At 35.3% G+C, this 13,648-nt stretch overlaps 2 protein-coding genes across 4 annotated transcripts; both read left to right on the top strand.

Annotated features, from left to right (window-relative positions):
• The first annotated feature begins 214 nt into the window (after window positions 1-214).
• On the top strand, window positions 215-6,284 carry LOC105179416 (E3 ubiquitin-protein ligase SIS3-like). Of its 3 annotated transcripts, XM_011103037.2 has the most exons (10): window positions 215-503; window positions 687-725; window positions 920-986; window positions 1,095-1,168; window positions 1,583-1,721; window positions 1,814-1,906; window positions 2,108-2,173; window positions 2,829-2,948; window positions 3,262-3,375; window positions 5,525-6,284. In XM_011103037.2, the coding sequence occupies exons 1-10, from the start codon at window positions 475-477 to the stop codon at window positions 5,735-5,737; spliced, it is 954 nt and encodes a 317-aa protein (XP_011101339.2). In that variant the 5' UTR covers window positions 215-474; the 3' UTR covers window positions 5,738-6,284. The 3 variants fall into 3 exon arrangements, with proteins under 3 accessions (XP_011101339.2, XP_020546981.1, XP_020546982.1); XM_020691322.1 differs by lacking the exon at window positions 920-986 and having other exon boundaries at window positions 215-487; window positions 687-721; XM_020691323.1 differs by lacking the exon at window positions 920-986 and having other exon boundaries at window positions 687-721.
• Window positions 6,285-8,156: 1,872 nt separating this feature from the next.
• Window positions 8,157-11,765, top strand: LOC105179415 (CASP-like protein 4A3). Its single transcript, XM_011103036.2, has 3 exons — window positions 8,157-9,123; window positions 10,406-10,541; window positions 11,328-11,765. Exons 1-3 carry the CDS (start codon window positions 8,348-8,350, stop codon window positions 11,520-11,522), a joined length of 1,107 nt encoding a protein of 368 aa, XP_011101338.1. The 5' UTR covers window positions 8,157-8,347; the 3' UTR covers window positions 11,523-11,765.
• Window positions 11,766-13,648: the final 1,883 nt, after the last annotated feature.

Genomic DNA, 13,648 nt, shown 5'->3' with positions numbered 1-13,648 from the left:
ATAAAAATATTATAAGTTTGTAGCTCGTAAATGTAGATGCAAGTATATTTTAATAAAAAAAATATTTTATGTATTTTAAAACCTAAAATATAGTAATTAATCTTTTGACTAAAAAAAAAAAAGCAAAACGTCCGTCAAGTCTCCGTCACCGCCACGATGACTTGATTCACTACGTCAATCTAACTACATATTTTTTTAACTCCCTTCTGTTCAGTACTTCACCGCTTCAAACAAAATTCTCTTCCTCATTTGCCTTCTCTCTGCAAATTCGAATATATCCCTTCAAAATCTTACTCTTGCTTCCCTTTTAAGATTTACCCTTTTCTTCTGTTCTACCTCATATCTGTACTGTACTTCCTTTGTATAATGGTTATTGGTATTTTCATGCTTAAAACTCGGGAGTGTTGCCAGTTCGATTCAATGTTTAGATTGCAGGAATGAGAACCAAGTCTTGGATTTGGAGCTAAGATTTCAATGGCGATCAAAGGTGTTGATTTCAAGTGGTCAGTGTTCTTTTCTTTTTTGTGGGCCAAGCACCTTTCAAGTTTGATCCCAGGAAAATGAGAAGGAACCAAAATTTGATCTTTTTAATTGGGAAAAAAGTACCCATGTGGTTAGTTAATTTAATGAAGTTTGGATTTGTTTTTCTTAAAGGGTTTTCTTATTTTGAGTGTGGGTTCTTGCAGGTATGATGGGTTCTTCTTGTCTATGCTTGCCACAAGTATGTATCCTTTTAAATGAATGTGTGAGATTTTCTATTTTTATTTTTATTTTAATTAATGAATGTTGAAGATTTGTTTGGATGTGTTGGAATTTCTTTCATGTTGTTAGTTTCAACTGTGGGGTTTGTTTAGATCAATGGATACCCAGTCTTTAGTGCTGTAATAGGCTTTTGATTATTTCTTAACTGCTGCATTAGAATTATTGTGGCAATTAATTGGAAGAGATACCATTTATGTGCATATCCACTGCACATATGGATTGTGGTAAGTGACCTTTGAGCCTTTCTGGGAAAAAAGTAGGAGTTCATTTAAACTGGATGTGATATTGAGGTTATAGTTAATAAGCCTGTGTTATCTTCTTTACTTCTGTAGGTTGACTATACTACCGTGTTTGTTTTCCGGCTCTTGATGTTTGTGGATAATGGGCTGGCTTCTGGAATGGGATTGTAAGGAGCTATTTTCTTTTTCTTCAGATATGGAGGTTGTTTTTTATAATGTCAAATTGCTGATAAATATTTGGTGTGTTCATATATTACTGATCTATGTGATTAGTTCTGATAGCATCTGGCTAACATGTGTGTGATTTTGATTTTATACATGTTCTATTTCATGAAGTCGTGGATTGACATTAATCTTATCTAGGTAATATTCGTGGTAGTAGGCATTTGTTCACATATTTAGACTATAGATCTAGTTAACTAGTGCTCTGTGGTAAAAAGTGAAAACAACCTGAAGAGATCCCCTATGATCTACGACATTCTGCGTTGTGCCATGTGTTTTCATTTCTTTCTTCTACTTTCTTGGCTTCTTCTCTTTGTATAACAGACTTATCCTGTTTATTTCATTTGACATGAGCTCAGGGATCTTGGTTGGCAGCAGAGATATGCACGTTTTTGTGGAAGGATCGTTGTCCTATCCATTCTTGCTTTGCTACTTTACCCTTTCCTTTGGGCTTGGACTGTCATAGGTACGCTGTGGTTCACTAGTGCGAGAAATTGTGTAAGTTTATTCTTCTTCTCTCTTCTGAGCATGTGCAAGTACATCTTATGCTGTGAAGCCAGAATTATCATTACATCCATGACCATTTTCAGTTGCCTGAAGAGGGCCAGAAGTGGGGTTTCCTTATTTGGCTGCTTTTCAGCTATTGCGGACTTGTGTGCATTGCTGGTATCTGTATCAGAAAGGTTAGTTGTGCTGTTTTTTCTATTCTTAAACAGTCCAGAGAATTTAGTTATGGTTTATTTTCTTTGGCAGCGTTTTCATGTTCCGACAGAGCAGTAAAATACCATCGTCACCCTAGCTTGAGCGACATGCATGTTTGAACATGGTAAATCTTATTAACAGTGGTTTTCCTAATCTTAAATGTTTTTCCTCTTTCCTGCCAGTGGTTAATAAGACGGCAGGCACACCAATTGCGAGCACAACAAGGGATCCCTGTTTCAGAATATGGAGTAAGCTTTATGAACTGCTTTTGCATCAAACTGATCCATGAATGTACATGACTATTTTTTGTGAAAGATTTGTGATTATCCTAGGGATAGTCTGAAGCTTACCATCATAAGTTGATCTCTTATCCTGCGTAAACAAACTTGGACTGCTTCGGAAGGTGTTTCCTTAAAATTTTCTTAGGCAATTCATTGAATGTAAAAGGAATTGTTACAAATCAATGGGAATGTAGATGGTGAATGTCCGCAACAGAATTTACTTAATTAGGAAAAAAATAATGGGTGTTCTGCTCCAGAGGTAATTAGTGCGTAGAAGTTTTGAACCTGGCGTGAGAACTTTGCATCCCATCAACCATATCTGATATTTTATCTTATTTATTTTTAATTTGATCACTCAGGGAAAGCTGAAGTTATTCTGTTAAGCAACCACACAAGTTTCCCGATTCTCTGAGATAGTGCTTTAATTTCTTTCTAACTTCTATATAAGGGACATTAAAATTAACTATGTACTTACTGAGTACAAGCTTAGGGATTGCATGTCTTTGCTTTAAATACTGGTCATAACAAGCTTATTACATGGTATACACTTTTTAGGCAACCTTTGTTACCTTTAGAGAAAACAAAAGAGTTGACCTGCTGGAACTCTTACTCCTTAATTCAGGTTTTCGTAGATTTGGTTAGAGTACCAGATTGGGCTTTCGAAGCTGCAGGGCAAGAAATGAGAGGGATGGGCCTAGATGCCGCTCAATACCAACCAGGGCTTTACTTGACCCCAGCTCAGGTAAGTGGTTGCCTCCAAAAATCAGTAGGGTTCAACTGAACCAACTATTGACTTCTCTGATCGCGGTGTCTGTAGCTTGAAAAATATTTATCTATATCAATTTTCTGTGACTTATTACCCCAGCTCAGGTGATAAGTGGCCTGCCATTGTTTTGTATTGATGTTATGCAGGTAGTTGTGGCGTTAGAAAGTTGCTAATGCAATAACACTTTGAAAACTTGTGAAGCATTTATGTGTTTCCACTTCAATTAGGTCCCATTTCATATTTACATGCTCTCTTGCAAAGTAGTTGAGAACTCTATCTCTACATGCAGAGGGAAGCAGTTGAGGCTCTAATTCAAGAACTTCCAAAGTTCAGGCTGAAGGCAGTTCCTACTGATTGCAGTGAGTGTCCTATATGTTTGGAGGAGTTTTACGTTGGAAATGAGGTAAGCATATTATTTTGAATAATCTCGATAATATTTCGAGTGCAATAACTCAAATGGACTTGTCTTCCTAGATCCACACCCGAAAGACACCCAAATGTATTAATTAATACTCAACCCCTCCAAGATCCAATGGGTATTTGGACCCAAGCTCACTGTTTCAGACCTGGTTTTTTGGGGAGGGTCGGGTCTGAACCTAGCTTTTCTTTTTTCTAGTGTTGTTTTGGAATTATTACTCAAGACAATGCAATTTAAAAAAGGTTACATAAATTTAAATTAAAGCAAAGTTGATAAAAGTATGTTAGATACATATCAACACTAAATTATTTAGATCAAAATCACCAAAATGAGGCAAAATAGATTTATTATTTATATTTGGAAATAAAAGTACATGATTATACAATAGATGTTGCGTATTGAATTAGCAATAATTACTATATCATTTACGATATACATTAGATTTATCAATATATTTTAAATTTTTCTTTTCATTTTTCATTTTTATTAATAATGTATGAATAAATTCACGATTATTGAGATCCAAGTCACAAATAATTTTTTTTAAAATTGAATTCTTTTAAAGAATATATAATTTATTATATCATTTAAAAATTAATATGAAAATATTAAATTGGCAATTGAATTTGAACTTATAGAATTTTAATTTTGACCAAACATTATTGCCTATCAAAATGTTGAAAAATATACCTATCACAATTTATATATTTATAACTAATTATTCAATTATATTATTGATTAAAGAATGTAAATGGTTAAAGAATCACATGATAAAATAATTTTAGGACACCTTGAGGTTTTTAGATTTGTTCACTTAAACTTAGATAGATTGAGTGATAATAATCCCATTAAATTGGAGAGAAAAATTAAGTATTTTTTTAGGTCTAAATTGGATACATATGACGTATGGCCTATGGGTATTTATTCAATCTATATTTTCTAATGGGTCTGGCCTAGGCGTGGGCCTAATAATATGCGCTAAACTTGGGTACAGGTCTTTTATTTTTAATATGGGTCTGCGAAGACCCTACCCATTAACAGCTCTAAACTGAACATGACATGGAAGTTATCATGATGAAATACGTAGAACATAACTATGATTAATTATGTAGAACGTAACTGTTACTTTGGAAATTAATTACGAGACCAAAAGCTTGTTCGTTTGGATGCAAAGTGGATGGATAAGAAAAATGAAAGTAAAAGAGAATGTATAAGAAAAACCATTGTGTTTGGTCCTGTAAATGAGGAGGAAGTGAAGCATGATGTATATCAAAATCCTCCAAAGCCTAATTTAGTTTCAATCTGAATCGAGCCGAAAAGTGGACTATAAGGCTCAAAGGACGAAAAGGTCCTCATATTAATTTTTATTTGTCATACTATTTATCTTTCCGCTTATTTATATCTCCTCTCCACTAAAAATTATTTATTCTTGCATTTTGCTTGAAGAACTTTTATTTACTATATTATCCACAAATACAATTTTTCTTATTTTAATTTTTGTTTACTTTTGCCACAAAATTCTTCATGTTCATTTTATACATTCATTATGAGTGATAAGAAATTGTTCTAATTGTAACTTCTTTATTTCCCCCGCAACTATATTTTATTGTGTTTATCTTCTGCCAACGCATTTTCATGCTTTTTGTTAGAAGTTCTATTATTTTTCTTATTATCTATAAAACAATTTTGCATGTGTCTTCTATTTTCTTAGCTAAGCAATTTTTCAAGTTTAACCTATCAACTTAGGGGAAAATTGAAATTCTTCTAGCAGTAATTTGTTCATTTTTAAAACACAATAGGGAAAATAACTAATTGGTAAAACTCCAAAAAACTAATGGTCTATATTCACTTTTATTCTCACCATGCCAAATAAAATAGTATTTTGAATTTACTTCCTTTTGGATCACGCGAAATACTTTAAAGATAAAGTATTATATTCTTCCCCATCTCACTCACTCACCCTTCCTCTTTCCTCTCATTGAACCAACTGAAGCCTGGGTAATTTAGCAATTGTCACTCTCGTTTTATTTAATTTGATAGTTCTGAAATGTTATGATTGAAGTTTGAAGCTAATGACACTCTAGGATCAAATGCTCCTTGTGTGATTTACAACTTCTCACTAAACATCATGCAGGTCCGCGGTCTTCCTTGTGCCCACAATTTCCATGTGGAATGCATCGACGAATGGCTTCGGTTAAACGTCAAATGTCCTAGATGCCGATGCTCTGTCTTTCCAAACCTTGATCTAAGCGCGTTATCTACTATCCGTGCAGATTCCGAGCGGTCTACCAATGTTGTTACAACAACAGGTCGTTATATCAGAAACCAGCCTCCCAGTCAGAGCTAACTGTTGAGATTGCAGGGCTTGCTCTGGCCGGTTCACACGTTGAGTGCTGGGTCCAGCAGCGAAATGGGTAGTGCAGAAACGGCTGCAAGTAGAGGGCCGATGGCAAATGATATGGAGACTGTTCAAGTGGTGGTCCAAGAGTCTTTGCCACCGCAAACCTGAGCTATTTTTTGTGGTCTCTGACTCTAAACAACCTGGGATCCGAGAAGGTAATTTGAATCTTGTTTTCTCAGGGCCGAAGGCATAGCATTTTTTTTTTGTGTTGGAACTGTGAAGAAATGTGTTTAGCTTGATTGATCCAAAGTAGTAGCCATGAAATATGGGGAGGTGCTGACCAATGTTGTGTTCAGATGCAGGGCTGTATAAAGTCGTTGTAGAATTGTACATTGTTGTGTCTTGTTACTTGTAGTTTTAGCCTTGATTCTTGAACTTCCTCCACCTGGATTACCAAACAGGCCATTTCAGAATTATTATTGAAGGAAAGAAAATGAAAAGGAAAAATAAGGGAAATCTTCCATGACAATACAAAGAATTGTGTTTATTTTTATGTGATCTGATCTTGTTAATTAGTCTTCTGCTATTGTCATATAAATTGTCATTTTAATATAAATTGTCATTAGTTGTTGTAATTTATTTATTTATTTTTAGTCATATTGATTATCGATTTTCGATAATTATATATGTCTTTACCCATTTAAAAATAATCTGAATAACGAAATGCTGAATGAGTTATGATTGACATAATTTGCATTTTGCTTGTGAATGGAAAACAAAATCCACAAAAAAAATATCTTAACCGAATCAAACTCCACTTTTAGGAGTTTATAGCGTCTTTATTCTTTCATTAAAAATAAGCTTTTAAACGTGTTTAGATAAATTAAAATGTTAAAAATATCAATGTAATTTTACCCTCGAGAATATATTATTCGAGTATCCTTTTTGGTTATTTATATGTTTGTATTAACAAGTGTGTATTCCTTCAGTGATAAATTAGTAGTTCGAACTTTGATATGATCGTGTGGCTCTCCTTCAACCTAATTCTGGAACAAAATTACTTTCACACCCTTCAACATATTTTCATTCACCATAACAAATATAATTAGTTCTACAACTAAAAATAAAAAAATTAACGAGTCAAGCTCAAATTAATTAAAAAAATTATAAAAAGGGTAAATTACATCCACACCTTTTAAGATTAGATCTAATTCACAAATCACTCCTTGTCCTTTATAAAATTATAAGTACACCCCTTGAGGGGGTTAGTCAGTTAACGCAATACACTCAGGAATATTTGTGCAAAACTTCTTAAGTGAAAATATGATGTGCTTGTAATTACAACTACAATATCAAATAATATAACTGTAATTTTTTAAAAATTATAAAATATTTGTGTAAATTGACCTAACATCGAGGAATGTGAATATAATTTAATCGTAATAGGGAAATTTCAAGAACAACCCTAAAGAAGAAAATGAGGAAGTTGATGAGAAGAAGAAAGGGACATATCCAAGAAAACAAGTCTTGTGGTAAAGAAGGAAGAAAAAGAGATAAAAAAAAGTTGATATTCTTCTCATCACTTTGAACTATATATTGTTAAAGCCCCACTTGTTATTTCACTTTTTGGCTGCCCAAAAGGGTTTATACGTTTGTCCATAAATCAACCATCACAAATTAATTTAAAATATACTTTGAGTTGGATGAAAGGGATTTAAAGTTGAGTATTAAACCATTTTATTTATCTAAAAAGATAGGGTGGAATTAAGGATCACTATCAGCTTTTTCCCTGAAATATTTACATCAAACATTCTTCATTCATGGAATTTGAGTTAATTGATTACTAGAAAAAAGCATAGCTATACATTATTTAGTAAAATGTCAAATCAACATGAAAAATGTAAATATATGTTAAAAATTATTTTACCCGATTTTCAAAAGTCATCATAATTTAACCGACTACTGATTGTTTATATATTAAAATGAACTCAATAATCATAATTTGTTAGACGTATATATTCTGATATTTTGAAATTATTTTTAGAAATTCTTGAGTTGAAATATAAAATAATCAATAAATGGTAATATAATGAAATATCATACGTAAATAGTTTTAATTATTAAATATCAGGAATTTTAGAATTAGACATTTTATTTAAAAAAACTTCGATGGAAAGGCCCTAAATAATAATAATTCTTGAAATTGTTATGGGCAGTAAAAATGTTTACGACGTCGTTCCTCTGCAGCCATCTCTATCACGTAAAGAATTATCACTGTCCCCGGAGTATTCTCAGAGAATCCAACATAACTTACTTCTCTACACCGTCCACACTCCCCAAGAACCCAACCAAAACCTGCCACGTCAACAAAACCTGCTACTTTAACTTAAACCACTGGATGTCCACAATCCTTACCATGCTCATGGTAGCGCACAATAGAAACCTCAACGGACATGTAGAAACATAAACCCAGACGCGTTCACAGCGTTTTATTCTTCCCAATTTGAAACCTTTTCTCTGTCCTTTCTTCTTTACTTCTTTCACTCCCTTTTCTTGAACTTCAGCACCGCCTCAAATATCGCAAAATCAGAGGTTTTTGCTTCGGAAAATTTGAAAATGGAAGGTGCAGACCCCAGCAATCATAGTAAAAGAAGCCTCCGAAGAAACAGCAACAGCCACATATCAATGTCGGATACCGAGTCAACCACCAGCCAGGTCGATTCTTGGCACTCCCCTCTGCGATCCGAGTCGCCGCTGCGCTCCGACGACCCTTCTTTTCTTCCGGAAAACGATGATTCCGGCAGCAAGAACAGCAGGTCCCTTGTCGTGGTCGATAAGTACTACTCTCCCGTGCCGTCCCCCGGGAAGTCCAGTGTTCCGGCGGGTTCTCTGGCTGCCGGGGGAAAGGGGCGGCGCCCGTGGCCCCATTCGGAGAAGCCCACTTCGGAGAATCTTGATTTGCCGACGAGTTTCCCGGCAGAAGGGGGGAAGGATGGTCGGAGAGAAGGCATTCCAGCGGAGAAGCCTGTGGCCGAGAATCTTGATGTTCCGGAGAAGGGGACGTCTCCGGTGGTTGTCGGACTTAACAAATTCGTGAGGGAGGAGCAGCCTCCAGACGTGAAGAAGGTGGGGCCGGTTGGTGGTGACGGTCGGGGTTTGGAGGAGGGGTATGGAGGCGGCCGCCGTGAGAATGAGGTGGGCGGAGAGACGCGGTCAAGGGCGGCGGTAGCGTCGATCTTGAAGAGGTCGGAGAGGGATGTGGCTGTCAAGAAGGTGGCATTGGCGTTTAGAGTGTTTGAGGTGATTGCTTGTTTGATTTCATTTTCAGTCATGGCTGCTGATAAGACTCAAGGATGGAGCGGCGATTCCTTCGATCGATATGTAGAGTACCGGTAACAATTCTTTACTTTTGCTTTTTACATCAAAATTCTTGCATTCTTTCATATGTATATCATTAATTGTTTACAATGTTTCTGTTCCTAAATCACATAATTGAAGTTCCTGTTTGAATAACAAGTGTGCGCCACTGTTTGGCTCGGTAAGATTCCGTTTGAGCTCTGTTCGTTAATCATTAAAAACTAAGTTTGAATAAGCTTTTCCTGTTTGATTGATTTGAAGTTCGGCTAAAACTCAAGTTAGATCAGTAAAAAAGTTGATAAAACTTGCACAGGAGTACCAAAGTTTTCTAACAGTGTTCGGTGAAAAGTTCTTATTCGAGCCATGTTTGGCTTGGCCGGACCGAACTAATCACATTGCAAGTGCGGTTATTCTTATTTGTGATTGGTTGCTCTCCTTAAACTGTAGATAGGACGCATGTCTTGTGATTGGATCATAGAATTTTCCTGTGTTCTGCTGGATTAATACTAGTTTGAGCCCAATTCTTTTAATAATGAAACTAACTTTACACACAATTTTAAGCTTGACAAGAAATTCAAATCAGACTAACACTAACTTATTCACCTTGACTTAATTTGCTTACACCTCGATTCCTCATTTGATAGAGTCAGTTCACTTTGTTGGGACAAGATTTTTGTTAACTAAAATGTTTGGTCTAGTATAGTTACGTCACCGAACTCATGTGAACCGTAGCATTCCCAGCTGAATACCTAAAGAACCTTTAATCACCCTTGAATAATGCAAAACCTTGGCTGCTATGCTCCGCAGATATGGTGTTCCTATGAAGTGTATAGTGATACAGGCATTGAGGACAGCCAAAATGAATCCAGCTTGTGATAGGCGATACGTTGAGTGCATGCATTTGGCTGTGTTTATGGTTTTGATAACAGTGGTCATGGTTTAGCTAGCTATCAATAGTTCTAGAATTTCCGTATTATTTGTTTGATCAGATACCATAACATTAGTTCTTCAAGAAGTTCGTTTTTATCTGAATATTGATGTCTCGATGTTGAGGGCCTTCTGGTTATATTACTATATGGATTCAGCAGTGTGCCAATGAGTTAAATGAGTTCTCTCTATTCTATTGCTAATCAAATCCGAGGGAAATATATTGCTTTTCCAGATGACAAATTATATGTTGCTTTTTTTTTTTTGGTTGAAAATACAGAGCTATGACGCTAAAAACTTACAACATATGATGTTCGTTGATGCGTTTTGCTTGTAACAATGTCTTGACAAACCTGATGATGCTTGTACATATGTTGTTTTGTTACGCAGATATTGTCTAGCTGTAAATGTTATTGGATTCACGTATTCCAGTTTTCAAGCATTTGATCTCGCATACCATTTGGGCACGGGGAAGCACGTCTTCACTCACCATCTTCGTTACCATTTTGATTTCACAATGGATCAGGCAAGTAATATTTAGCAGACATATATGTTTGAATATGTATGTACTGCCATTATGGGGTCCTTAGCCCTACTATAGCCCAGTTATTTTTCCGACTGGCAATAACACTGGGGGAACAAGAAAGAACTGTTCTGCCTTTTAAGCCACTTCCCACACAACTATTATCGACAGTCATTGTTATACTGCACCAGCTGCGATCACGTTTTATATTACAAATTCTCCCTCTGACCATTTGAGTTCATCAGGGAATGTGTAACGTAAAACTTATTATAGCAGATACACGGTAACTTTTTGATCTTTAAAGGTCTTTTGCAATATCCGAACTTCATGGAGTGTTAGTATAATTACCCTTTTTATAAATACGACGGTCTTGTTCATCTCGAGAAGTACGGTTTGGCTGGTGATGTTGTTCCACTTGGGTGAGTGGCCAGGGATGTACATAGGTGACCTACAATACAAATGATGCATACAAGTGAGTCGCAAACAGTGATGAGAATATTCCTGTAGAATTTGCCAAAAATGACCTATCCTAGACGTATTTATAGTGAGGAAAGCCCCGAAACGGCGTTATGTATCTAATGGACCATTTTACCCTGTAGCCGATGTTGATCTTAGTAGCTGGTGCTTCCATCAATACAATGAGTATAGGCAGCAGCACTGGTCACTTTACCAAGTTACCAGCACTTGTTTATCTGCATATCATTAAATTATTTTAGTCTAGTGTCGAATGATACGAATAAAGTTGTTCTTTATGCTAAGAGAAACTTGCTCTTTTCGTGTGTCAAGCAGATACTAGCGTACCTTCTGATGTCAGCATCATCTTCAGCAGCTACCAGGGTAGACGACTGGATTTCAAACTGGGGCGGGGATGAGTTTACATTGATGGCCAGTGCATCAATCGCTATATCGTTCCTAGCTTTCATCGCCTTCGCCTGCAGCTCCCTCATGTCCGGTTACAACCTCTGCAACCGGGATTCAACTTGATCTCTCATCAGTATGTATCAAAATCTTTGCTTCTTTTTTCTTTTGAAATTATTGCACGAATATTACAACCGCAAACGAATACAGAATCTGTACATACATAGCGATAGTAGACTAGGAATTTCTTGCCTTAGGACGCAGCGTCATCATCGTCCGGCTGAATAAATGATTCTGCTGTATCAAGCAGTATTTCTCCATGTTTCTCCTTTGAAAGAAAGCGTTTAGTACATGTTTACAATCCAAATATCATCTAATTTTGTATCTATATACTATTTTCTTTTATAGAAATAATGACAATTTCGTGCATAATTTTTCACCTAAGAACAAAAATCCCTAGAACTCATGAATAATTCTTAGGGAATTTTTAGAGAGATACAAATGAAACGTGTGCAGAAAATAAGAAAAAAAATCCAAGAAATCGTAACGCGGGGTTTTGCATGAAACTAAACCGACTTGACGACCGATGAAAAAACTGATAAATTATGAAATGTGAAGAAAAGGGGTAATTTTACATTTGGTTTTCTAAGTTAATTATTATATGATTCGACTTCATCAATTTTTGTTCTCAATTTATTTTTAAATAATCGAAATTAGTTCTGATTTTTAGTTGACCAAAAAAGTACTACTCACTACCTTTGATCTTTTCAAAAAATTTGAAAACTAATTTAGTTAATAACTACGCACAATTTAAATAAATATTAGTATTCAAGAAAATACGATTTCACCACCTATTTCCTTACATTATATTGTATTTTTTTTAATAGGATAAATTACAACGACTTTTCTTGAAATTTTATAGGGGGTGTTGGTAATTTTTCAACAATGAGGAGGTATTCATATTATATCAAACATTAGGGAAGGTTGTTGTAATTTACCTTTTTTAATATTTTAATTTTACCCCATCGAATTGCCAAATCATTTTATTAAATGAAAGCGTAAGAGTTAGGTGTCTTTTTCCTATTACTATTTATCGCTGCATGTGGTTCCCGCGAGTATATAAAAAAAACTACAATGCGCAATGGAGAGAAAAAAAATTGTGAAAAAAAAAAATTATGGTGAGAGAATAAGAAAGAAAAAACTCTGTTAGAATAAAGAAACTTTAGGTGCGAGAGAAGAAATATATTATAATTATGAATTTAATAAAAATATAGAAATTTGTAACAAAAAAGAAACACGAGAAGTTATATGAGAGAAAAACAATGAAGTAGTGAATGAGAGAGGAAAAAAATGTAAATGTGAGAACATTAAAAATAAATTAGAATTATTATTCTGATCAATTTTTAAAAAAAATGAATTAAAAAATAAATATGAGTATTCAAAAATTGGTATAATAGAAGGTTTTGTTTTAAATAATATTACAAATGTTATAAAACATGTGCAAAAAAATAAGAAGAAACAAATTTAAAAATAAACAATTTTGGTGGTCTTAGAAATGGTTACTCAAGGTTTTATAACAAACTCGATAAAAAGTTTTTAACAAAAACAAAAAAGTAAAGAACTTGCGAGCATGAATGGAAATATTTGAACTCACTCTCAGCAATAAAAAGTTCAAGCTCAAGCTCGACTCGTCTTGGCACAACATCTAAACCTTCAAGCAGCAGGAGTTTCAGTTGACAAAACTCCCCCTCAATCGGCCTCCACTCTGGGCCTTGGCAGGCGTTTCTTCGCAGTTTGAGCACTTCAAGATTTGGCAATGCACCGATGATCTTCAGATTGCCCCACGGAAAGTCTGAGACCACTTAAAGTTAAGTTTCTAAGCTGCAGTGGGAAGGCAAGCTTTTCAGGATAGACAACATCTGGTATGTGACGAGAATTATCAGTAAGTAATGGCAACGTCTCAAGCTTATGTAGTGATGAGATTTTCAGGCTGATATGATGACCATGATTCAAATAGGGAGACATCATATGAAGTTTTCAATTTTCTTAGGTTCGTAATTCTTTTAATGATGTCGCTGATGCATCTGAAGTTTCTCACTTCCATATGTCTGGAGGTTTTCTAGAAGAAAAGAATTGTTCGGAAGAAGTTGTGCATGATCAAGACTATCAAGGAAACAACTTGGTGTGCCCCAAGGATGCCTTAGCTCTGGCATCACCGATATGTCCCTCGGAAGCAAGGGGCACTGCTGCAA

The sequence above is a fragment of the Sesamum indicum genome, unplaced genomic scaffold (genome assembly GCF_000512975.1).
Source record: "Sesamum indicum cultivar Zhongzhi No. 13 unplaced genomic scaffold, S_indicum_v1.0 scaffold00155, whole genome shotgun sequence".
NCBI classification, from domain to species: Eukaryota; Viridiplantae; Streptophyta; class Magnoliopsida; order Lamiales; family Pedaliaceae; genus Sesamum; species Sesamum indicum.
The sequence above is the reverse complement of the archived record's forward strand: the minus strand, read 5'-3'. Positions and strand labels throughout refer to the sequence as shown.

What these genes read in the sequence shown, in the direction of transcription:
- LOC105179415 (XM_011103036.2), top strand. Translation starts at nt 8,348, where the DNA reads ATGGAAGGTGCAGACCCCAGCAATCATAGTAAAAGAAGCCTCCGAAGA. An exon ending in GATCGATATGTAGAGTACCG is followed by an intron (nt 9,124 to 10,405) that starts GTAACAATTCTT and finishes TTTGTTACGCAG; the next exon opens with ATATTGTCTAGCTGTAAATG. An exon ending in TTGATTTCACAATGGATCAG is followed by an intron (nt 10,542 to 11,327) that starts GCAAGTAATATT and finishes TGTGTCAAGCAG; the next exon opens with ATACTAGCGTACCTTCTGAT.
- LOC105179416 (XM_011103037.2), top strand. Translation starts at nt 475, where the DNA reads ATGGCGATCAAAGGTGTTGATTTCAAGTG. An exon ending in CTGGCTTCTGGAATGGGATT is followed by an intron (nt 1,169 to 1,582) that starts GTAAGGAGCTAT and finishes ACATGAGCTCAG; the next exon opens with GGATCTTGGTTGGCAGCAGA. An exon ending in CTGGTATCTGTATCAGAAAG is followed by an intron (nt 1,907 to 2,107) that starts GTTAGTTGTGCT and finishes CTTTCCTGCCAG; the next exon opens with TGGTTAATAAGACGGCAGGC.